A 25918-nucleotide genomic window follows, 5' to 3' on the forward strand; every position below is an offset into this window, starting at 1 on the left:
CAGGGCTCGGGGGATTCTCGGTGATGCCAGGGATAGAACTTGGGCTGGTTGCGTGCATAGCAAGTGCCCTAACCCCTCTTATAGTGAGAAAACCGGGGCCCAGAGAGTGTAGCAAGCGCCCGACCCTACCTGCAGAGCAGGTCCTAGAAACAGGAGATGGGCACAGAGCACATCTTTGAGCCTGTGCTCAGCACCTGCAGGATGGCCAGTTCAAGGTGCCACCCAGGCAGGGGACCGCCTGCACCCCCTCTGTCCTGGGCACTGCCCTCTGCAGCATATTCTCCGGACTCCAAGGCAGGGCAGCCCCTCGCCCCTCGAAGAACCCCAGAGGGTGGGGGGCTCTCACAGTATCCCCTCCTGGGGCCAGCTCTCAGGCACAGTGCTCAGCACTCAGGCTCCGCGGCCGAGGCCACCCTCCAGGGGCCCTGGAGTCCCCGGAGAGTGGGTACATTGGCCGCTAGATGGCACTGTGACCCAGCCAAGCGGCGGCCGCGGGCGCAGTGCCGCGGCCTCCCCTCCCCCACCCCGCCGCGCTGGTGTGGGCAGCACGCAGTGGCCGGGCCTCCTCCCGCTGCTGTGCACCCCAGGCCAGGCAGCTGCCTCAGCCACAGCACACGGGGGCACGGCGGGGTCCTGAGAGCCAATCGGTGGGGAGCCCTGGACAGGCCGGCGAGGCTGGCCGGCGGGAGTCTCCACGTACCCCACCCCAACCCCTCAGGCCCTGGGAAAGTGCCTTCTCCCCACACCTCCCCCGTTTGCACTTTTCTAAAATCTGTGCGGCAGAGGGGTGCTGTGTGCCTTGTTTTCCCTCCTAGCCTACCCCTGCCTGCTGTCCACCCCACCTTCCTGGGCCCCAAGAGTTCAACCTGGAGCCGAACGCTGGCCCTACGCCCGCGCCTCCGCCAGCAGGCTGGCCGGGGGGCGGCTCCGACACTTGGGGTCCATTCCCGGGACTCCCGGGGCACTCTGGGCCAGCATGCCCGCCAGATGTCCGCATGTTGTTAAGGGAGCGACAGTGGGCCAGGAGGGCTGAGCTGGGGGGCTTGGTGAGCAGGGGAGGGGGACTGGGGAAGGCGGGCAGACAGATCACTTGGTGGGCCAAATAGGTTCGTGCCAGCCAAATGGCTCTTGGAAGTCTGCTCTAACGTGTCCTGTGGGCATGCCAGCTGCCCCAGCCCGCCTGTGCCCTGCACGGACAGACGTTGTGGCCCTTCCTTGAGCTGCCCCGGCTCCCCGCGCATGGGCACAGTTGGCTGGAGCACCCGACCCCGTCAGGCCTCTTCAGTCACCTCCTCCCAGTCTCTGTTCCCTTCCTCGGTGCCCGCCCCTCTGCCAGATCAGCCAGCCCACTCAATGCCCACCCACCACTCCCACCCCTGCCCCTGGGCACCTATCGCAGCCATAGCCCATGTGTCCTTCGATTCCCAGATCCTGTGCTGCATCCCCCAGCCCACCTGCCTTTGCCAGCCCTGGGTGCAGAATGGAGACAGACTCAGGAAAATGGGCAGATGGTGTCTAGTCTGAAGCCCTTGCAGGTTGATCTCAGGTAGAGACAGCTTGTGAGGGGCACACTGGAACTCTGATGGGTTCACACTGTGCAGACTGTTTGACTAATCACTTGTCCTGACAGATGTTGCCAGACAGGACAATGTTCATCCCCTGAGGTGTAAAAGTGGCCAGAGAGAGGCATCGTAAACTTGGGGGGAAGGGAGCATTCCCTTGATGACCCCTTCGAGGAGGGATTTGGAGATGATTGGTGCCACCATCTGAGTGAGGCAGCTGGATGTTTTTCAGGGAGCCCCACTGGCCCCATGGTTGGGCTGAAGAGATCGGGTAGGTTGGCTAATGAGAGAAACTTTTTAAAATTTGTTTGATTTTCTTGGGCCACACGTGGTGATGCTCAAGAGTTACTCCTTTTGGGGTTGGAGCTATAGCACAGAGGGTAGGGCGTTTGCCTTGTATGCGGCCAACCCAGGTTCAATATCTGGCATCCCATATGGTCCCCTAAGCACCGCCAGGAGGAATTCCTGAGTGCAGATCCAGGAGTAACCCCTGAGCATTGCCAGGTGTGACTAAAAAAGGAAAAAAAAAAGAGTTACTCCTTTTAACATACTTGCTTGTATTCGCTTATATACGGGTTTAAATAGTTCCGGAATGAAATACAACCTTTACAACCTTCACACACTTCCCTCTTATTGTGGTGGGAAGGTGCTTGATGGTGGGATTGGTGTTTGAATATTATCTGTAATGAACTATTGTGAACTACTTTATGAAAAAGAAAATTTCTATCAGGAAAAAAAAAGTTACTCCTGGCTCTGCACTTGGGAATCACTCCTGGTGGTACTTGGGGAGTCACATGGGTTCTGGGGATCAGACCCAGGTCAGCCATGTGCAAGGCAATCACCCGACCTACTGTGCTATGGCTCCAGTTCTCATCATGGTATCTCCCCTGCCAGGTTAGTATGAGAGAAACAGTTTTGGCTTTTGTTTTGGTTCTGGTTTTGGTGTTTTAGGTTTGGGGGGCACATCTCACAGTGCTGCTGAGGGGGTCACAGTGCCAATGGTTCTCTTGCACACTAAGCCTGCACGCCAGCCCTTTGAGCTCTCTCTACCTCTGGTGATAGGACTCTTACACCCAAAGGTCAGGCTCAGAGGGAAGGGGAGGTTCAAGTTCACGTGAGACGTTGTGTCAGGTCTGGAGCCCTGGTTTCAGGCCCCTCACCCAGGAACTTGGCTGCTGGGCCATCAGCAGGCTGTTGGCAGCTGGTCACAGCCCCATCAGCGGCCAGGCTGCAGGGAGGAAAACAGCCTTCCCTAGAAAGATCTCGGATGAAATGACCCCTGACCAGGAAAGACGTGGGTGGCGGCCACGGGGGAGGCCAGAGAGTGTGACTTCAGAAAAAGGGCAGGAATGGTCTGGGAACAAGAGCACAAATTCTTTGAGCTCAGCTATCCGAGACGGGGGGGGGGGGGGGGTGAGGGGGCAGCCGCGGCTTAGGGATTTAGCACCCGATTCCTGGCTGCTTACATGTAAGTAAATAATTTCATCTGCTGTTTGGCAATAAAGAAGGCTTTAAATCTCGGCCTCGGTGGCCTGTCAGTCTAATCCTCCAGAACCCGCTCCCCGTCCTGTGGGTGGGCAGCTAGAGAAGGGGCAAGAAATGAGGCTCCAGGGAGAAGGGGGATGTGGGGGGTACCTTCACCCCACTTTCTGACAAGCCCCGAAGTGCAATGTCCTCCCGCCATGTGACCCCCCTCCCCCCCAACCAAAAGCCACATCTGCTGGTTTTCTGTCCCACAAGTCCTTGCGGAGACCAACTTAAGGAGCCTGCTGTGCTGTGGGGATGGAAGGGAGGGGCCGTCACATCCCTACCCCGGGAGGAGGCCCAGCCCCACAGGCGCGCCGTGTTCCCCTCATACCTGTGTACTTGCTGACCCCAGCCTCAGCAGCCACGTCACGGAGAGCCAGGATGCCCCGGGAGAGGTCACTGGCCTCGGGGTCCATCTCAATGAGGGCGTCAGGACCCACGTCACCGTAGGCGTAGTTGGCGATGTAGATGGAGTAGCGTCCGGAGCCCTGGGGGAGTGGGTGGGGGGTGGAGGCGGTGGGTGGGCAGGGTCCCAGGGAAGCTTCACCCCCAGAAAGCGGCTCTCCCATCCTCGGGTGGGACCTGGTCTGGCCTCTCTCTGGGTCTGGGTGCCTGACCTTTGTGGGGCTGTGCACAAGGGTCCAGCTCCGGAGGGGCTTTTCCCGGAAGCCCTGCTGTTCCGGAATGGCAGTGATCGTGGGGTCTCCAACAAAGCAACCTCACTTCCCCCTTCCATCCTTTGCCAGAAAACTCGCCTGTCCTTCTCCCCCCACAAGCACCTTTTTTTTTTTAATAGACAATTTTCTAATGTGCCTCCCTCCAGCTGAGCTCTCTCCAGCTGCCAGCCAGGGTAGCTGCTCAATAAATATTTGCTGATTGATTGATCTACCAATTCGCATTATTCTCCATCTCTCTCTCTCTCTCTCTCTCTTGCTCCTGTTCATGCTCACTCTGGCCAAGATGACAAGCAGATTCCTGAGCCACCTCCCTGCCTCACTCCCCCACTTCTCTACTCCTCTCCTTGGGTAGAACCAAGCCAGGCAGCATTCTCCTCCCCTCCTCCAGTGGCTGGTTTCCCCTTATGCCCAGATACAAGTCTCATTCTGCTTCTGCCTTTAGAACACTGTCTCCAACCCCCCGCCTCTCCCTCGCCCCCCACCGCTTGGCACCAGGAGAAGCCCTGGGCACTGGCTCCTCTTTGCCGGAGTCTTTCTCTTCCCCAGTCCCAGACACTGCCCATGGAAGGCTCCTTTCCGCCTGTTATTATAATGGCGTGATTTCTTCAATGGATGCCTCCTTTCTCCCCCGAGACAGACATAATTTCGAAGCCAGTTTTCGAGCTTTCCGCTCAGCCTTTCATCCCTTCCCTCTAATTAATCAGACAGTAAATGGTTTTTGAGCTCCAACTACGCGCAAGGTGCCCGGCTACAAAGGCGACGAAGACGAAGTCATCATCCTCAGGCTCCATCAAGCCCCGCTGAAAGGCAAGTCATAAACACCAGGCAAAGCCAGAGAAACAGCCGAGCCCAGACAGCTGTCACCCTTCTTTGTGGCCCTCTTGGAGAGCTGCTCAGCTGGTGGCCCCTGGAGGTGACCTTCCCTCCCCACCTGACTGGCCACTGATTTGAACCTTCCCTGGGATCTCCACCCTTCCAGGGTCTGTCACGCTGTGAGGTGTGGCTGGTGAAGGAGCCCAGCGTCCAGGGGGGCTGCAGGCCCACCAACCATCAGGCAGCTGTAGGTGTGTGGCTCAGAGCGTGTGCACAAAAGTGGAAGGGGGGCTCCTTCCTCACTAGAGGAAGGCACTGGTTATGGCGCTTTCAGAGAAGCTCTTCTGGGAGTCGGCTCGGCTAGGAGAAGTGGGGAGGAAAAACCCTTCCAGGCACAGAGAAGACCAGATGGATGGCGGGTGGGGTGGGGGGACTGGAGAGGCCCCGAGGCTGACGCTGGGTGCTGAGTCAGAGGCCAGGCATGTCAGGGGAACATGCTGGAGGTGGTAGAACTGCTGCTCTCCACATGCCTTTTCTGTCCTGGTTCTCTGAGTCTTCATGAGTCTTCTTGGAGAGTTGCACTTTACAGCCCCGTCACTCACAGCAGCAGGGGATGTTGTCTGGGAGTGTGTTAGAATGAGGGCCTACTGGACCAGAACCTGCATCTTCACACACACACACACACACACACACACACACACACACACACACACACACACACATGCTCCTGGCGAAAACAGATGTGAGCAATGAAGTCTGTTTTTCCAGACACAGCTTCATGACCAGGGGGAAACTTCAAGAGTTTCCCTGCCCCTGTCAGGTGCTTGGAGAGCATGTGTGGACGGATCAGCTGGACAGCGAACGAATGGGGCCAAAGGCAAGAGTCCTACATCACTGTAACCACCCTGACCCGACCAGCTGTTAGCCATCTCATCAACACATGGGCAATTAGGCCCAAATGAACTGAAATGTACTTTGCTGGAAATGAGAATATTTATAAAATTTGGTCATACCTAGTTCTTTACGTCAGTAGGTAGGGGTGACAGAAGGGGCACTTGCCAGATGTGTTACTGCTGTAGAAGTCTCAGAAATTCACATGTGAACTTGACCGAGATAATTTGAAAAGGGCTAGATGATTGTAGGGGAAGGAAGATGGCTCTGCAGCGTTGGGTCCGAGACAGGAGGTAGCCCACTTTAGCCTCTAAAGGTTCTCCCTCCAGATTATGGAGGACCTGTTACAGTGGAAGGGGTGTCCCAGCCTTCCTAAGGAGAGAGGGAGTGGCCTGGAAACTTACATTTCTCGTAAGCTGCCAGAGATGTGGATGCAGTTGGTGCAGGAACTGTGGTCTGAGAACGAAGAGTCTAGGGCACGATCCCAGGTCCAAGTCCAGGATCGGCCCCTAACTGGCAGGTTTCTCAGCCTCTTCTAAAGCTTCCCCTCGGTTGCTCCACACAGATCAAACACCCCCTCCCTGCCCTCCATCCCGCCCCACACTTCTTGGCTGAGAAGATGAAATGAGACAACGCATGTGAAAGGCCTTTGAAAAGATAAAAATGCTATATAAACATGAGGCATAATCATTATCGATCAGGGGCTGCTTCTTGTAAGATATTGGCCTGAGCAGCGCCAGAGAGGAGGTGAGTGATGAGGCCATGGGGCCTGAGAGGTGGGGTTGGGGTGGGGGGTATGAGGATCTGGGGTCCAGAAAGGCTGAGGGTGAGATCTCTGCACGGGTGTTGGGAACACTGACCTGGACAATGTCCTGTCAGGATCCTGCCCATAGCAGATTCACTTGCTTGAATCCAGGTGGCTGGTCTCAACCCCCCGCTCCCCCGCTCTTCTGGGCTTGTAGGTCAGGGGGTTTGGAGGCGGGGGCTGGTGCCTAGAACCTGCATTTCTGGCAATGTCGATGCTCTCAGTGGGGACATCACTCTGAAGAGTACTGACCATGTATGCTAAAAAGGCCCCAGGTAGGGGCTGTGGGACCGAGGAAGGAGTTGGGTAGATGTTATAATATAACAGGTGGTTAGAAATTTGAGTCTGAGAGGACAGAATGACAGTATACAGTGGGTAGGCATTTTCCTTGGATGCAGCTGACCTGAGTTCAATTCCTGGCATCCCGTAAGGCTCTCTGAGCCTGCCAGGAGTGATTCCTGAGCACAGGGTTAGGAGTAACCCTGAGCATAACCAGATGTGACCTCCCCCCACCAAATAACATAAATCAAATAAAAGCATTGTGCATGATTTAAAATAAAAAAGAGAGAAATTTGAACCTGATACTCTTGTTGGTAATGAGGCACAGGCAGGCAGCCACATGGGGAGAGAGCATGGAGAGGCACTTCCTGCATGTGGCTGACCCCAGTTCGATTCCTGCCATCCCCCATGATCTCCTGAGCACTGTCGAGAGTGACTCCTGAGCACACAGAGCCGGGGTGTGGCACCCAAACCTTCCCGCTCCCCAAATCATTTCCGGCAGGCAAGCAAGCCTCCACTCCTGACTCAGCCGGCCTCTTCCTGCTCGGCCAAGATCCATCTGCTGACTTGCTTGAAGCCTTCGCTTCCTCCTCTGTAGAACGGGACCGGGATGGCGCTTCCTTCCTTGGCTCTTTCTGAGGATTCAGTGAGATGACGTGTGCAACCCCCTCGGCTCAGGGCCTGCCAGGGAGCTTGGTAAACAAGAATTTGCTATTGTGACGGATGGCTCCTGCAACCACTGCGGCCTCCTCGGTGATCCTCTGCCAGGCCTGCCTCTACGTCTCCTTACCACACCTGTCCGCTGCAAGCGTGCTGGCCAGACCCAGGAAAGTCGCCGCTCTCCTTGTGCAGACCCACTGACGGGGGGTGCAGGGGGTCCTTTCACTGCCCCAGGCAGGGAGAGTGCAGGGACTAAGGAAGCCACCGGGCACTTCCAGGGTGCCTGCTCTGGGTATTACAGTCCTTGCTTGCTTTTCTTTCTTTTGTCCGTTGCCTGTCACACGGTGTCTTTGTCCTGTGCTTGGTGCAAGGGTGTGCACGTGACCTTGTTCAGGAGCATCTCTTTGTGATCAGCCTTCAGGGCCCTCCCATCAGCATGGGGAACAGCCGCCGTCGGGGGCCACGTCTGGTGCCTCCCCCTCACCCCCCACTCCCCACTCCTCTGGGGTCTCGCGCACCGAGTCGCCTCCCTGTCCCCCCTCCCGCCACCAGGCAGGAGTCCAGGTGGCACGAATTCAGGTCAGGGCTAAATGTGGCTTCACAGCCCAGCTTGGCTCCTCTTCCCGGCACCAGCTTGTTAAGAAATAAATATTTATACCTGGCACCTGCCTTCTCCCAAGGCCTGGCGGCCCCTGCTGTGAATATTCACACTGAATCCCCAATCCCCACGGTGCCACCTCAATCCCCAAATGTACGCACCCCCGTGCCCCTGCCCCCTGTGAGTGCCAGGGACTCGGGGCTCGGTGGCGGCGGGCAGCAGCTGGGCCCCTGATTTAGTAATGACTGTTTATAAAGCCAAGGAGGGGGCGGCAAGGGAGCAGGTGACAGGAGGGATAAATCACCTCCACGGCATGCCTCCCGCTCGGCTGGGCCTCGAGCCCGGGCGGGGGCCCCCCAAGGGCAGATGGCTGCAGCTGCTCTGCCCCCTCTTCTCTTCCTCCCCCCCCCCCCACCCGACACACTGTGGCTTGTCACCTCTGTGCAGGGCCAGCTAGCCGGACCCGGAAGCGTGGCGGAGCTCTGGATTCCTTAAGGGACGTGCTCACTCAGGCAGCCTCGAGCCCCCTGTCACGTCTTCATTCCCTGTGATTATCCGTGGGGTGGAGAGCTCTGGCCCCACGCCTGGCACCGAGTAGGCTCTTCAGACATCCTGGCTGAGCCAATGGGTGAGGGATCCCAAAGTGGCCAGTGGCTTCCTGACCTAAGAGGTTGGGGCTGGGTGATTCCCTGTGTCCCTCCTGACTGTACCTGCTGCAGCTCTCCTGACTCACTGGACACGAGGCTGCAGGAGGCCACACGAGAGAAAGGAGGTGGGACCGGGTCATGCCCCATCCTAAGAGCACCCAGGTGGGGAGCCTTTGGCAGCTCTTGGGTACCAGGCGCCCAGGGAGGCATCAGCCAGTGCGCCCTGGGGCTCGGCCCTACAGCACCCCACCGTGTGGGCGTGTCTGCCTGCCGGCTCCCCTCCTGCCTCTCATGCCACTGCATCGCCCTCCCCCCGGGCACCCCTGAACTCACCGTCCTGTCCACGCAGGCCACAGAGCGCCCGGCAAAGAGGCTGGCCACCCCGCGGGCCACGTTGACCTCGTCGCTCAGGATATCCTCCCAGCGGTTGTTGCGGAACTTGAACAACTTATCGGTGTATGTGGCCACCCCTGGGAAAAGGAGGAGCAAAGGGACAGCTGCTAGACAGTGCCCGGGCACAGGCCTGGGGCTGGCATGTGACATAGCGGGGTGCGGCTGGGGGGTCCAGGGGTGGTCTGCGACCTGCTCAGCTGTCATACAGGCAGGTGATGGTCCACTGGGGTGTGGTGGGAGGGTGCAGGCTGGGATTCCCACTCGAGAGGAAACTCGGGCTCAGAAAAACAGTTCAGGGAGGCAAGCTCAGTCGGCTGGTGTGGGCAAAGCATGTTCGGCTCCCAGGAGGCCGGTGTGTGGTGTGTGCTGTGCTCCTCGGGACTGCATGGTTGCTCAGCAGAGGGGGGAGGGAGGGAGGGAGGGAGAGAGAGAGAGAGAGAGGAGAAATAGACGGGAGAAAGAGAGGAGAGACAAAGAGAGAGACAAAGAGAGAGAGGAGAAGAGAGAGATACAGAAATAGACAGAGAGACAGAGAGAGAGGTAAAGAGAGAGGAGAGAGAGTGGGAGAAAGGGAGAGAAGAGAGAGGAGAAATAGAGAAGAGAGAGGAGAGAGAAAGAGAGAGACAGAGAGAGAGACAGAGGAAAGAGGAGAAGAGAGGAGATAGACAGAAACAGAGACAGAGAGGAGAGAGAGAGTGAGAGAGGAGAGAGACAGAGAGAGGAGAGAGAGAGTGAGAGAGGAGAGAGAAAGAGAGAGGAGAGAGAGAAGAGAGAAAAGAGAGAGAGTAGGAGAGAGAAAGAGGAGAGAGTGAGAGAGTGTGTGTGTGAGAGGAGAGAATGAGAGACAGGGGGAGAGAGAGGAGAGAGACAGAGAGAAGACAGAGAGAGAGACAGAGAGACAGAGGCAGAGACAGACAGAGGCAGAGACAGACAGAGGCAGAGAGAGACAGAGAAAGACTGGCCAGGACCCAGAGTGATAAGACAGGGTTAAGGTGCTTGCCTTGCATGCAGCTGACCTTGTTTTGATTCTCAGCACTACATTCGGGGTTACTACCCAGCATAGAACCAGGAATAGCTCCTGAGCATTGCCTGGCCTGGCCCACTGCCTGACCCCAAGAACGAGGGAAGAAATAGTCACTGCTGCCTTGTGGGACACGAGCCGTACCTGGCTCTCCCCTTCTGCACCCTGCTCCGGTGACTGTCCAGTGGAGACTGGGTCTGAGTGCAGGACTGGGAGATGCTGAGCTCTCACACCTCCACTTGTTCCCGGGGAGCCAGTGGGGGGCCGCCCTGAGGTGGGGTGAGAGGCTCTGCAGTCCCGGAAGGTGCCCCCTCCCTGCAGCACCTGGTTCTCCTGGGGACCAAGGAGCTGTGAGCTCAACCCTCTGGGACACTGAGCCCTGTGAGAACTGGGTGAGAAAGTCCCTTTAGCAATGCCTCTGTGGCCTCCTCCAGCTCGGGCCTGGTGAGAACCGGGGGTCTTCGAGGGCAGAGCTGTGTCCTTCTCACTTCACTTCTCAGTGAGGTGAATAGGAGGCGCAGATATTCGGAACTTAGGAGGGATCGTCTTTCACCCCTGAGGACTATGTAGCAAACACAGGACAGAAGCAGTGGAGGAATCCGGGAAGACTCGGGGAGGGGGCCGTGAACCCGACTCTCTGGCTACACAGCGGGTGAGGCAACAGGTTCAGATGGAGGCAGTGGCTCGGCTTTGCAGTGGAGCACTCGGGGTTCAGAGGAAACAAATAGGTGCGAGTTTCGGTTCTACCTCGACTCAACCTCTAGGTTCCGTTGTTGATGGGCCAGGAGCTGAACGCTTGGGCTTGCTGCTGTAAATGGAGGCGGCAATAACAAGCCCAGCCAGGTGAAGGGCAGGCGAGACGATGTATCTGGAGACTTTCACAGGCACCCCACTCCCAAAGGGTGGGTTTCAGATGGAAACGGTCATAGTCCTCCCAGAGATGAGGTGCTCACTCAGGTTCTGTGGGGTAGGAACTGTGTCAAGGTGTTGATGGGGTTTAGCGTCACAACAGTGAGGAAGGGCATGAAGATGATTGCAGGAGGGTGTGTGTGAGGAAAGTGAAGAGGGTGAGTTGTGAGAGGGAGAGAGAGAGAGTGTGTGTGTGTGTGTGTGTGTGTGTGTGTGTGTGTGAGTGAGAGAGAGAGGATGTGTGAAGGAGATGTGTGTATATGTGAGGGAAGGAGAGTGTTAGGGAAGGTGTGTTAGGAAGGGTGTGTGTGTTGGAGGGTGTGTGTATGGGAGGGTGTGTGTATATGTGAGGGAAAGTGGTAGGGAGGGTGAGTTGTGAGGGAGGGTGTGTGTGTAAGGGAGGGTGTGTGGGGGAGGGTGTGTGTATGGGAGGGTATGTGTGTGAGGAAGGGTGTGTATGTGAAGGAGAGTGTGTGTATGAGGGAGGGTGTGTGAGAGAGGGTGAGTTGTGAGGGAGGATGTTTGTGTGTAAGGGTGTGTATGGGAGAGTATGTATGAGGGAGGGTGTGTGAGGGAAGGTGTGTGAGGGAGGGTGAGTTGTGAGGGAGGGTGTGTGTATGTAAGGGTGTGTGGGTGTGTATGGAAGAATGTATGTGAGGAAGGGTGTGTGTGTGAGGGAGCGTGTTTGAAGGCGAGCGTGTGAAGGAGAATGTGTGAGGGTGTGTGTGGAAGGATGAGCGTGTGAAGGGGAATGGGCCGAGAATGCATGTGAGAGGAACAGGACCAGAATGGGAGAAGGAGCCTGGATAGAGAGTGAGGGTGTGGGTGTGAGGAGTGTAGGGGGAACCGGTGTGCAAGGGTGTGTGAGAATGTCAGTGAGAACAGGGGCGTCTGTGTGAGAGTGAGCCAGGCCGCGTGAGGCCTCGGGAAGCTCTGCCCAGGAGAGGATGGAAGGCTTATCTTCCAGTGGCCCTGCTGGGGAGCCTTGGGAGATCACGGGGCGCCGCTGGGGCCACGAGCTGAGTCTGGAGCTTACCCCAGGGAGACTGCCGGGTGCTGGGAGCTGGCCTTGGGCTGAGGCATCCTGCTCTGCCTTAGGGCAGAAGCCTGACCGGGGGAGCCATGAGGAGGAGAGCAGACCCAGGTTAGTTTGGGGGAGACTGGGAATGAAGACTCACAGCTGGCTTTGTGGAAGGGAGCGCCCCTGGAAAACAAGGGGCCACTTCGGGGCAGAAGCGCAGGCCCCTGACTCCTAAGGCCTGAGCTTGTCTCCTGGTTGGATTCGGGTCAGTGTCGAGCCTCTGCCTACCTTATCTGCTTCTTGGCCTTGTTTCCTCATCTGGGGGTGGGATGGGGAGAGCCAAACCTCCCTTGCAGGGATACTAGAGGCTGACCAGGAGAAAATACACAGAACCCCTGGCCTCACCCCCAGCTCTCCCCCTCGTCCCCCCTCCAACTGGTCCACAGCTGCTCCCCCCAACTCCTGAGAACTGGATGTGTTTAGAAATTTACATTTTCCCATTCCTTAGTGATAGGAAGGTAACAGTGCACACACCATTTATTGCATGAGACCCCCAGCAGGGAGAGGGCAGCACCCCATAATTAAACACATTAATATTTCTGCAGAGAAAAATATATGAATATTCACACAAAGAGGGATAAATAAAGCCTATAAATAGTTCACATGAGCTCAGGACAGGTTTTGCCACGATGTGAATAGCAAGCACTGAGGCTTTCCAAGTGTTTTCTTTGGAGTTCAGGATACAGGGAGTGTGGTGCCAGGCTGCCATAGGCCCAGGGGTCCCCTGGGAATGCCTCTTTGCCACTGTTCCTCATGCCTGAAGGAGCGCTCCAGGCAGCGCCCTGCAGGCACCTGCATTTCCCCAGATCTCCCATCTTTTCCCCAGCAAGTGGCCCTTGGCCCGTCCCGTGAAACCAGGGCCCCTGAGGGCTGCACGTCCCTCCAGCTCAGAGCTCCTCCTGCAACCCAGGGCTGCAGGGGGGAACGCAGGCCCCATTGTCCCCACAGTGCTTCTGGGCTTGGCTAAACTCACTGTGGCAGCTGGCCAAGACCAGAAAACATGACGGGGTAGGGGGGTCTGTGCACCCCTCTATTGGCCTCACCATCTCCACTTCCTCCTGCTTGTCTGAGGTCTCAGCTCTCAAAGGGTGTCCTGGGGGAACTCTGATCCCTGTGAGCTCCAGGAGAAAAGACTGTATGCTCTTGGGTGATGGTGGGAAAATTCGAAATAACGGTGGTGGGAAGGTGTAATGGTGGTGGGATGGGTGTTGGAATATTCAATGTAATAAATTACTGTGAATAACTTTAAAAAGGAAAGAAAAGACTGTCTGATCATCTGAGTTTGGGAAAGACCCAACAGTAGTGGCTTCCTGGGAGCGTCTCAGTGGACACCAGCCTGGGAGAATTTTGAAAAGCCCCCTGCAGTGAATTGTCTGAAAACAAATGGCAATAAAATGCTTGAAGAGGGGCTGGAGCGATAGTACAGCGGGTAGGGCGTTTGCCTTGCACGTGGATGACCCGAGTTCGATTCCCAGCATCCCATATGGTCCCCCGAGCACCGCCAGGAGTAATTCCTGAGCACAGAGCCAGGAGGAACCCCTGAGCATAGCCGGTTGTGACTCAAAAAGCCAAAAAAAAAAAGCTTGAAGATTCAGTTCTTCCAGTCTCTCCCCGGTATGCTCGGCCACGGCACCCCACCGGTCTCTCCTCCTTCATCTCTGTGGACCAGCCCTGCGCTTACTCCATTGCTTGTCTAGTCAGGCTCTGGGCTCTGCGGCCAGGCAATGGAGGTGCCATGATGGCTATCCTCCTCCTCCATCCCAGCCTCCTGGCATTCTGGCTGCCCAGGGATGTCCAGAAGAATAAACTAATTAAAGTAAAATGTGCAACGGCGATGCAGCGCCTTGTAGATCATAAATGGGAACGGCAAAATCAATGGCAGCCCTTCTGCAGGCCGAGGCCCGCAGGCCTGGGCGACAGGAGGGATGGGAGCCTGTGATTTAGGAAGAGCGAATGCTCTGGCAGCTGCAACCTGGGTAATTAGGTGTGTCAGGAAGACAGATAAACAGCGAGCCGTGGGGTCGATGGCACAGGTAATAAACACTCAGCCCGGCCCGGCCAGGGTCTGTGAGCGTCTGCCTCTGGCTCCTTGTAGTGACACTCTTCCCTGGGGTACCTCCACTTGGGATGGGGGTGGGGGTGGGGGGCCAGCAGCTGGGGAAGAGGAGACTGAGAGGGCAGAGGTTAAGGAGAAACAAAGCCATCGAGGGTAGGGAGCTCCAGGGCACTACCCCCAGGGAGAGACATGCTGGGAGATGGTCCTGCCCTCCTGTGAGGGTCTGAGCAGTAAGGGGGAGACTCATGGATGGTGTCAGCATCCCAGAGGAACTTCCTGTTGTTCCCACGTGATCAGCTGGGAGGCCCCATGGGTGGGGCTTGGTGCTTACCTTGCCCGGCTGGGTCCCAGGCAGTGGTGGGAAGTCTATCCCCAGGGAGGGCACCTCCAGCCACTTGGACAGGAGACAGAGGAGATGCCAGGCATTGTCATGTGCCAGGACTCTGAGGGCCCATCTTTCCCTTCACCACCATCCCACGAGGTGGGCAGTATCTCATGTTCAGTGGACAGATGAAGGATGTGTTTCAAGGGATTGATCGAAGATCCTACAACTTGCAGAGCCCCACCGGGCAGAACAAGACCTGCACCGGGGAACTGCATGGCACCAGGATGCCAGGGGGATGAGGAGAGACTCCTGGTAGAGAGGCACTGTAGCAAGACTGGAAGGGTCAGTGCCTATAGCATGACTCCTGTGCCATGGCCAGGGCTTGCACAAAGATCTTGTTGACCCTGGCATCTAGTCTATGCCCTGTGGCCTTCCTGAGAGCAAGCACAGCCCTTGGTTCTTAAACTGAATGTGGGGGCAAAAGTAAAAGGTTTCTGAACATACAATGCCTGAAAATGAATTCAAAATCAACTGCTTAGGGCTGGAGAGATAATAAGGGGTAAAGTTTTGCATGCGGTTGACACTGGCTCAATTTCAGGCATCACATATGGTTCTGTGAATGCCACCAGGAGTGACCCCTGAGCACAGAGTGAGGAGTAAGCCTTGAGCATTGCTGGTTGTGGCTCAAATCCCACTCCCTTTGCCCCCATGAACTGTTGAATGAATCTGGACTTGTTGTTGTTGTTTTTATTTTTGAGGGGGATGGGGAGCATACCTGGCAGTGCTCAGGAATTATTTCTGACTCATAAATCACTCTTGACAGGTAGAGGGGACCATATGGGATGCCAGGGATTGAACTCAGGTTGGTTGCATGTAAGACGAGTACCTTGCCCACTGTACTATCTCTCCGCTCCCTGAAGCTGAGGTGTTTCTGACAACTCTTGCCCGTGTTGTGTTTCTTGGGCCAAAAGGGTTCATGAGTGGAAGAAGTTTAAGAGGCCATGATGTCACCCCATTCTGCAGAATAAGTTGAGGGATAGAGAGGTCAAGCCAGTCTCCCAAAGTCACAGAGCTAGGAAGGAGTGGAGACAGATGCAGATCCAGACTTGGTGACTCTGGGCATTGTGCCTTGATGGTGAACCGCAGGATGGAGGTGCTGCCCAGGCTGGGAGAGCAAGACTAGGGCTCCCTCAACTTCTCCCACTCATGATCCCCTTCAGCCTGACAAATGCAACACTGGCCGTGCACTGCCAGAAGCAGCCTGCACTCACCGTGCATTTGATTTTGAATTCATCGTTGATTGTGGTGCATTCAAAACCCCTTCCCGGTGGCCAAATTTTCAGCAACCTCCACACATTCAGTTGTCCACGTGGGGCCATAACCCACAGCGATGCTGTAGACAAAGGCACAGAGGGGCCTGAGTTGGTTTTAGGGGGTGGGATCAGTGGCAGGTGCTAGAGGAGAAGTGTGGGAGGGCAGGAGAGATGTGCCACTTCTAGGAGCCCTTGGTGGCTCCTGGCAGGGGGAGAGTGAGCTGGTGGTGCAGAGAGGGGTGGCTACCCAGGGAGAAAAAGAAGGGAGCGGTTTCTCTGCTGGAGTTCAGGCTTTATCTAGGGTGACAAGGAGATGGTAGACAACATGGGATGCAGGAGGCTGGGTCAGGACAGGAAGTGGCTGGGGTGAGGCCAGCCAGCCCAGGGTGGCACAAGGACCACAGCAGGGGCACTGGGCCAGCTGGAGACAGGAGCTTGGCTCTACCCTGGCCTAGAAGACATGTGGAGAAGGGCGTGAGGGAGGCCATCTTGCACGGCAGTGAGGCTGGAGTGAGAGCCCAGGGGAGAAGGCCAGGGCCACATGTTGAGTCCCAGGCAGAGGTCCCTGTAGAAGAGGGACACAGGTAGGGGGTCGCCAATAGATGGAAGGGGAAAGGCTCTGTGTCGAGGGCAGGGCTGTTAATCAAGCAAATGGTCCTCTAGTCTCCATCCTGCTTCCCTCGCATACACCCAACTCTGCCCCCAGAGAGCACCTCAAAGCTACTGGGAAGATGAGTTTGGGCCATCAAAGGGCTTAGCCTATGGATTATTGACCCGAATATCTCCCCCAACCAGGTGCTGTCCCATCTCCAGGAAACGACCTGATCTCTGATGTGGCCAAGAGAAAAGCCAGTGTGTGACAGGAGAACAGGCTCAGCTCCCAGTCTCGTTCCTGCCAAATACCCGGGACTTGGTTGATATCGGTCAAGTTGGACAAACTTGTCTTTTTCTCACTTACAAAATGAGATAATGAAAACACCAAGCAGTCATTATGAGGATTAAATAAGTTAACATATAGGAAGTACTCAGAACCATACTGGGCATGGGAGGTTAATAATCATAGCCGGGCCACCAGGACCATTATTGCTGTCCCCAGCAATTAGTGTGACTGTTGTAACTATTCTCCCATCACTACCACCATTAGTCTGATGATCCTACTATCATCTTCCTCACCAGTCTCTCCTCCTCCTCCTCTGCCTCTTTCTCCTCCTCCTCATCACTATCATCCCCAGCCTCACCATCTTCACCTCCATTACCATAAGTATCATTATCCTCATCATCCACCATCACCTTCACCACCAACTTCCTCCTGCACGTTGCTACCCTCCTCTTTACTGCCAGCTCTCTTAGTCATCACCATCACTGTTGCCACTAACACCACGACCGTCCTCATCACCACCAGCGTCCTCATTGTCCTCTCCCTCACCATCCCCACCATCTTTACCACCACCCGAAACATCATCCCTATTTTCATCATCTCCACCATTACCACTAGCATTTCCAACCACCATCTGCACCAACACCAGCCTCACTGTGCTCATCATTGTCCTTTTCTCTTCCTCCTCTCTGTCATCACCCCCAGCACTGATCATCATCTGGGCATGCTCCCTGCAGGTCTTCCATGAGCCCCCTCCCAGGAGGCAACCATGACAATGGAATATAAAGTGATTTCCCAGATGCAGCCAACAGAATAACAGCAAACCGGTGATAGGCCTCGGGGAAGAACAAATGTTCAGGCAAAAAACCCGTAAAAAATACCCAACGAACCTAGACTTCCCCCTGATTCTGGAGAGAGTGTCTAAGCCCAGACTTCCCTTTTCTTTCTTGCCCGGGAGAAAAGGGTTATACCTTGGCTCTGCTGGGTGCTTCACCCACATTAGCCCACTTCCTCCTCCTCACAGTCGTGCCCGGAAGACAGAACTCTCCATTTTATAGAGGAATCAGGGCTCAGAGTGGGGTGGCATTTGCCAGCTGTTACAGGACTGCAGTTAAGAGATGATGCTGAACTTCCCAGTGTGACCTCTCTAGGGGCAAAGTTTGAAAGCTCTGGGTCACAGGCTGGTGGAGGGCAGGCCCTCGGTCCCGAGAAGCCTTGTTCTGTGTCAGGATCATGAATCTGACCTCCAGGACCTCTTGCCGTCACAGAGATGCTTGACAGCCTCACCACATCTTGCTCCTTAGGGGCCTCTTGCGAATGAGGCACAGAGGAGCTGGGGCAGGCGCCTAAACAATCCTGGAGCTTATTTTCCCCATAAGGGAGCCACACTAGCGGAGCAACACATCCAGTTTGTGATGCAGGGAATGTAGCTGGGATCGGGGCCCTACCCGAATGGGATGGAACCCCAGAGTCGGGTGTTTGAGGTTTTGTTTTGTTTTTGCTTTGGGGCCACACCCCGCGGCAATCAGGCATTACTCCTGGCTCTGCACTCAGTCATTACTCCTACCGGTGCGCAGGGGACCACTTGGGATGTCGAGGATTGAACCTGGAGCAGCCATAAGGCAAACACCCCGCTTGCTGTACTATTGCTCTGGCTCCATGGTTGTTTGAGGTTTTAAAGACACAGGAAGCCTTAATCATCCTGCTAACGTAAAGATTCTGGGTCATTTGGTCTGGAATTGGGTCCGAGACACTGCAGTTTGATAAACTTCCAGGTGTGAGTGATGCCGCTGGGTCAGTGCCATGCTTGGAGAAGCCAGGTGTGGGTGCAACTGGCATGGGGCCTGGGGAAGAAGCAGCTGGACAAGGGAGCCTCTTGGGAGCAGATGGCTCATCTGCTGTGTAGGCAGAGGCTGCGAGTGCAAGCCGCCCCCGGTTTCCTTTCTTCTCCGTGGCACAGTGACTGACGCTTCCTCTCCGAGAGGTCACAAAAACCCCTGCTGTAAGCCTTAGTATATTGCCGAGCCCAGAAACCATCAAAGAAGAGGGATAAATCCAACTTCATAGAAATAAAAAATTTCCACATTGCAAAACCCACCAGGAGCTAAGACAAAAGAAAAATGGCAAACAGGGGGAAACTATTTGCAATGTGTTACAGGCAGAGGAATAATTTCCCTAATTTATAAAGAGATGTTTGAAATCAATAAGAAAAAAGGCCAATAATCAATAGAAAAGATGGGCAAAGGCTATGAGCAGACAAGAGATTCAAATATATAAAAGTGTGTTCAGTCCTCCTTCATGTTAAGAAAAATGAAACTACTTAGATTCTAATTCCCCCCTCCCCCCCATCAGATTGGCAAATATTTTAAAAAGTGACAACATGGTGTTGGTGAGAATGTTGGCAAGTTCTCACTCGCATCAAGGCGGATGAGAATGTAATTAGCACTGTCCCTTTGAACGACAATTTGGCAATGCCCACCAAAACTGCACATTATCTTCCTTGAGGCAAGCAATTCCATTGCTATGAACTTACCTTATAGATACCCCTGCAATCGCAGCAAATGGATTGTTGAACAAGCGTACGTATTTGGTGACACTATGTGTAAGGGCAAAAGAATTCTTGCCATCTAGATGTTCATCAACGGAGGACCACTCAACAGAAAGCAAAGCTACTCAATACAGTCCTACGCTGCCCAGAGAATGGAAAATGTCTCTCGGTGTCACAAGCAAATAAAATAAAAAATGGCTTGGAGCAAGATACTTTCTCACATGGTGAATAGGACATGTAGAAAGGTGGGAGGGAGATGTAGATGAAAGGTAGTAGATTTCTGTTCTCCCATTGTTCATCGATTTGCTCGAGCGGGCCCAGTAACGTCTCCATTTTGAAACTTGTTGTTACTGTGTTTGGCATATCGAATACGTCACGGGGAGCTTGCCAGGCTTTGCCGTGCGGGCGAGATACTCTCGGTAGCTTGCTGGGCTCTCCGAGAGGGGTGGAGGAATCGAACCCGGCTCAGCTGGGTTGGCTGCGTGCAAGGCAAACGCCCTACCTGCTGTGCTATCGCTCCAGCCCTGAGCTGACACGGGTTTGATTCCCAGCATCCCATATGGTCCCCTGAGCACCGCCAGGAATACTTCCTGAGTGCATGGGTAATTCCTGAGTGCACGGGCCAGGAGTGACCCCTGAGCATCGCAGGATGTGACCTCAAAAGGCAAAAAAAAAAAAGACAGTAGATTAAGACCATTTATAGAATGAAATGAATGGGAAAAAAAGATAAGTTGCTGTATTCACAGTTCCTGGGTACCCAGCTAGCATCCATCCACACTCTGTTAGCCTGACAGGCCACTTGGGTAGGGCTACTTAGGCCACACAGCAGAGTAGAGGGGGCCCTGCTCTGGTCAGGAGCTGAGCAAGGATCTCACATTGGCCTCTAGGGCCCCTTTGCTTGCTGCCTCCTCCTGTTTTTCAGCAAGTGGTGTTGCCTGAAACATACCAGCAGCTCTTTTCCCAGGCCATTTAAACCATAACTTGCTTCCTGACACAGGGTTTCTTGGGACTGTGGTCAGGTTTCTGCCTTTCCCTCCCTTTATCCATTTTCCAATTCTCTTCACCCCACTGGGGCCAGGAACCTTGACCCATGCCCTTGTATTTCCTCATAAGTGTGGGGTCTTGTTGGCCTGAGACATTTTGCTACAAAGCTCTGTCTGCTCCTGACCTCTCTTAGCTCCCAAAGTCTCTCAGTCTTTCTCTGTCTTACGGACCACAAGGAAGACCTGGCCCTCTCTCTCCCCTACCCAGCTCCCACCCAGGACTCACTTAAAGCTCTGATTTTCCTCATGTCCCAGACCACAGCTATTTCTTAGTAAGGAAGGATGGCTAGGAGGCCATCAGCACTATTGTTGATAATCTCAATTGTACGTCACAGTGCATGAATTAAATGCTTACTATGTGTTTCTGGAGATCCAGCAGAATAAGACAAAGTATCTATGTTCGTAGAGTTCACATGAAGAGCAGGAGATGAGCAAGGAATGGATCTAGAACACACTCAGAGTGGGAAGTGTTGGAGGAGAAATGAGGTTAATGCAGGGTGTTGACAGGGCATACTTGATTGAAGGTGTCCCTCTAGTGGGGGACTTGGATGGAGTGGAGGAAGGAGTCTGAGAAAAGTGGGCAGGCAGGATGCATTTCAGGCTGAGGGAACAAGGGCAAAGGAACAAATGTGATGAGCGAGAGGAAGAGCAGAAGAGGAAGTGAGGTGGGAGAGGCGAGCTGGCCCACCCAGGAGGGTGCCAGGAGCCGCAGGCTTTGCCAGTGCTGGGGGAGCCCTGGAGAGAGCTGTACTGACGAAGCTCGTGTGCTTTTTCCTGTCCTACAGACGGGGGCTGAGACAGAGGTCACTGTCTTTCCAGAGGTCACTCGGGAAGTGTGGCAGCTCCAGCTTTGCACGGTGACACCCTGGCCCAACATTCGAATCTTGGCCCTCCTTGCAGCCACTACAGTGCTGATACCCCTTAGGCTGGAGAAGAGGAGGGGGCTGTACCCCCACCCATAGGGCCCCCAACACTTCAGTGTGAGCCAGTGAAAGCCCCAGTGGTACCTGGTAGGCTATAGGCTCTGGGGTTTTACTAGGTGGAAATAACTGAGTTCCTCTCCAACGGGACCCCAAGGGCGGCCATGGCACACGTAGCCTGGCTCGATTCACTGTTTAATCACTCAACTGAAAGACCAAATAAAAAATCAAATAAATCATAAGAGTTAAAAAAAATAAAAAGAATTTAAAGATCATCTGTACTTACAAAAGCTGGATGCCAGGTTCCACATTAAATGGTTAAGATGCATTCTTACTAAGAAATAAAGCATTTATCTATTCCTGTTTTATGAATGATCAAACTGAATAAAAAATGTAAGTAACTTAAAAAAAACCTACAGACCTCCCTGGATGCCACAGCAAGCCCCCAGGCATGCCCATCCAGGGCCGAGGGTGGTGGGCATGGCCACCCTGACCCAGCCTTGGAGTTCTGGCTCTCGCCTTTCCCAGATTAGCACCTTCAAACCCAGAAAGTTCCCGACTAGCCCTGGTGCCTTGCCCCCTTCTTGTTTTCCCTTTCCTGGGAAACCTCTTCTTGGAACTGATGGTTCAGACCTTCTCTGTTTGTCCTGGATTTGACAGTTTTAATTGCCCTCCTAGGATGGGCCATGCCGGCTGGCCACAAATGCCCAACAGAGGGACTCTGTCCTGAAGGCGCCTAGAGCCAGAGGCTGAAAGTGGCCTCCTGGGAAGCTGAAGGCTGGGGCTGGTGCAGAGAGTGGACGCCGGGAGAGCAGGATCTTGTCTGTGTCACCCAGGGGGCGCGTCCTCGGGGACTAGAATACATATAATCCCATGCACACAGCAGGAGCCCAGAGCAAATCCGTCCACTGAACGAATCTGCCCGAGCAAGCACGGGTTTTGGGAGACACAGCCTGCGAGCACCCCTCTCCAGGGGCACGCAGCTGGGGATCACATGGAGAGGCGGTAAGTGGGTCCCACCTGCAGAGATCCTAGTTGGACTGGGCTGCGGGGCACTTTGGGGAATGGGGGTGGATGCAGGCTCCCCAGAAATGCCAATGTGGGGCCCGGGCTGAGTGCTGCTGTGCCAGGATTCCCGGCGGAGCTCGGGGCATGCAGGAGGGGCTGCAACTGCGTCAAACACCTGGCCAGGAGAGCTGAGAGCCTGCCCCCTCCTCAGGCATCCTGCAGGAGGTCCCCAGTGTACCCTCTTCCCCGGCTCCCCTCTTCTGTGCCCTGCTCTGCTGCCCCGTCTAGCGGTCTCACCCCTTCATGACCGTCTCTGATTGCTGCGACTCCCTCACCCCTGACCGAGCGCCCCCATCCCTCCCCCCACGAAAAAATTGATCAGCCCATCAATTAACTGTGTCCTAATCCAATCTTGGCTTGGTGGGAGCGAGGGCAGTAAATCCAGCTGGGTAATCATGCCCTGATATTTGTGTAGGGATAATTGCTATCTCTCAGGCCTCACTCGGTGGCAAGATGAGATGAAAACCCATAAAACACCACTCAGGGCTGGGGCTCATTGTTTCTTGGCTGCACAGAGCTGGAGGGCTGCCAGGCCCGCCCACCCCTGCCCCTGGCACGGACCCCAACCTCTTTCCCTCCATTCATGCATCTGGCAGGGCTCAAGATTAGGGGAAGTCTAGGGGCCGGATCCTGGCGGGGCTCAGCAGTGTGACAGCCTGCATGCATCTGCGTGTGCGCACAGTATGTGTCTGTACGGGGCAGTAAAGGTGGTCTCCAGAGCCAGGCAGACCTGCCTTCAGGACAGGAGCACTATCATTGATAATCTCAATTGTGCGTCACAGTGCATGAAGGGGAAGGTCCAGAGCTGTCGACAGGCGGGTCTGGAATACCGGAAGACCAACCTGGGAGGCTGCTGCCCTCTGATAGAATCCTGTGCCTGTCCAGCATGGCCCATAGGAGCTCAGGGCCTTGTCCCCACCTGGGGACTGTTGGCCAAGGGACACCACCAGATGCAATGATGGCCTGGGTTGGATGTGACCCACAAGGGCAGTCCTCAATCTATCAGTCGAGGTCAGGACTGAGAGAATATGTGTGAGTAGGGGCTGGGAAACCGCTAAACGCTGCCCCATCTCCCCCACCAATGTATAAGGCACTGAGTATCCCCCCAACCCCCCATCCGTGAGGCTCTTTCCCCACTCTGGGAGCCCCTGAATTTAGGACTGAGCAAGGCTCCCTCCCAGTGGTTGGTGAAAAGCAGGGGTAGCAAAGCCCTGACTCTTGGCACTGACAAGGTATGTGGGCCTAGGTGAGTCACGTGAGCTGTGTGCCTCAGTCTCCTCGGCTACAGAGTGTGTGTGTGTGTGGTGGTGGTGGGGGGGCACCAGTGTGGACTGAACGGCCCGCACCCTTGACAGGTTCACTGAGATGATGAACGTGAAGCCTTGGTCGAGGGCCTGTCCCCAGCAGGCACCCTCAGTGTCCCGGGGCCACCACAACCTGTGTTTCTTCCTACTTAGCCTACCCCCAGCCCTCCCTGAGTGGGGTCCCCTCCCCATTACCCAGAGAGCCACCTGGGCCAGCAGCATCACCCCAGCCCCCAAGCATGTGAGTAGACTTGCATGCTCCCCAGCAATCCCTCCCCCCTTCATCTCTTTAGCTGGTCACTCCCTTGGTTTCTCTGTCAAGCCCAGATGAAATGCAATGGGGCAAATACCAACCCCCCCCCGCCACCCCACCCCATCACATCTATTCATTGCTTGGCCTCTGGCATCTCCTGTCTGGCACAGAGTGGGTGCTCGTCCACCTGAACTTGTGCTCAGCTGAAAGTTGCAGCAAGGATGGGGTGGAGTGTGTGTGTGTGTGTGTGTGTGTGTGTGTGTGTGTGTGTGTGTGTGGTCTCCTTTCTATGTGCAGGACAGCCTGATGGAGGGTGGAATGCTGAGGACAGGCAGTGCCGAGGTGCCTAGAGGAGCCAGGGAGGAAGGCAGGGGTCAGGGAGAGGCGTCCCATACTCACCAGAGAAGGCGTTGTTGGTGTTGAGGAAGTAGATCTCCTCCCGGCCGTCCCCGTCAATGTCGCAGGCTGTGACCCCGATGGCGTAGCCCTGCCGGTCACGCAGAGCGTAGTAGGGGGAGCTGCGCTCATCCACTGCGATGTTCACCAGCCGTTTCTGAGTCCCATCATACTTCAGAACCAGGTTGGGACCATTGTACCTGCGGGAGGGAGGGGTCACTGGGGGGGGGGCTCAGAGCCTCCCACCCCGTCACTCAGCCTCAAGGAATACCTGGGAACCCTGGCGGCCCCCTCAGGGGTCTGAGAGTCTGACATGTGTTCCCAGGCAGTCGGGGACCAAGGCAGACTGGCCATCAACTGGACTTCTCCTGAGATGCAGATGACCATCCATCCCCTCCTGACCTGAATCTGGACCATTTCAACAACAAAAAAATCACTTTCTTGTCTCTGAGTTCCTCTGTTCAAATCCAACCTCCAGCAACAAAGGCCCAAGACACAGCAGGAACCCCCTGTTTAACAGAGGAGACCCCTGAGGACTTTCCTCAGGGACTCAGAGTCTCAGAGCAGTTGAGTGTCCTTCCCAAGGCAACAAGCAAGTGCCAGAACTGGAATCCCGGGCCTCTGTGCTCTCCCGGGATGGCCTGAGGGGGCCCCGGGAGAGCAGAAGACAGTGGGGAAGGGTGACTCCAGACCTGGAAAGGCCCAGCATAGAAAGAGCATCGAAAGTGGGCATCTCACTTGGGTCACCACGAGCCCTTCTGAAGCTCCTGGTGCACATACTGCTGCTTCTCTGGTGCTGAGTGAGGACAAAACTCCTGGCGTTTCTCCTGCAGCTGTGGTCTGCTCAGAGCCTGCTCCCTCCTTCCCCAGGGCTGTCACACTCACTGTCCCTCCACCAAGGATGCTTTTCCTGCACAGATCCACGTGGCCATGGCCGTCTTCAATGCCTCCCTCTCCCCCGCCCCGCCTCTGTCTGACTGTCCTGCTCCATGGGTGCCTATCTCCCACACCCTCAAAACCTGCAACCATCCCCACGAACCCTTCCCTCACCGCTGCTTTACTCCCAAGGCTTCCACCCTATGGGACAATCCCCTCCTTTCCTCCTCACGCGGATTCCACTAGAACCTTAGCACACCAGGGCAGAATTCTTGGCTTGGTTCCCCAGGCCAGCACCAGCATTTGGCACACAGTAGGTACTTTGAAAAATACCTGTTGACTAATTTACTAAAAGACACCTCTGAGTTCCCTGTTTGGTTTATTTTTTTCATTTTTTATAATTTTATTTATTGAATCACCGTGGTTTATTAAAAATTTTTTTTTAATGAAACACCATGAGATACAATTACAGACCTACACACTTTCGTGATTATTTTTCAGTCATACAATGGTTGCGCACCCGTGCCTCCACCAGTGCCTTTCTCCACCACCAATATTCCCAGTATTCCTTCTGCCACCCCCACCCCATCCCCCCTTGCCTCTGTGGCAGGCACAGTCCCTTTTACTCTCTCTCTTTCTCTCTCTCTCTCTCTCTCTCTCTCTCTCTCTCTCTCTCTCTCTCCTTTTGGGTGTTGTAGTTTGCAATACAGGTAATAAGTGACCATCATGTTCGGCCTGTAGTCTACTTTGAGCATGCATCTCCCATCCTGAGTGAGCCCTCCAAGCATCCTTTGCTTGGTGGTCCCTTCTCTACCTGTGCTGCCTTTCCCCCCAGCATGTGAGGTCAGTTTCCAAGCTGTGGAGGAATCCTCCTGGTCCATCTCTCTACTATCCTCTGAGATTCCTGTTGATTCCTAAGGTGTCGGTGTCAAGGTCGCCTTTGCACCTGGAAAAAGTGTATGTGCCTAAGGTGACCCCAGGCAGCACGCCCAGCAATGTCTGAAAGTCCCCCTCCCCCCAGCCCCCCTCCCACTCCTCGCCTCTTAGGAATCGGGACTGGCCAAGTCTCTTCAGAG

General features: G+C 55.1%; 1 protein-coding gene across 1 annotated transcript in view; it reads right to left on the minus strand.

The window, feature by feature from the left end:
• CRTAC1 (cartilage acidic protein 1) overlaps positions 1–25918 on the minus strand; it is a 152988-nt gene that overhangs the window by 30772 nt on the left and 96298 nt on the right. Inside the window, exons 3-5 of the mRNA XM_056120585.1 lie at positions 23970–24166; positions 8793–8929; positions 3421–3577 (exon numbers count right to left, since the gene is read on the minus strand). Coding sequence (XP_055976560.1) covers positions 3421–3577; positions 8793–8929; positions 23970–24166 — 491 coding nt within the window. The remainder of the gene's footprint in view (positions 1–3420; positions 3578–8792; positions 8930–23969; positions 24167–25918) is intronic.

The sequence above is a fragment of the Sorex fumeus genome, unplaced genomic scaffold, assembly GCF_029834395.1.
Source record: "Sorex fumeus unplaced genomic scaffold, SorFum_2.1 ptg000043l, whole genome shotgun sequence".
Classification (NCBI taxonomy): domain Eukaryota; kingdom Metazoa; phylum Chordata; class Mammalia; order Eulipotyphla; family Soricidae; genus Sorex; species Sorex fumeus.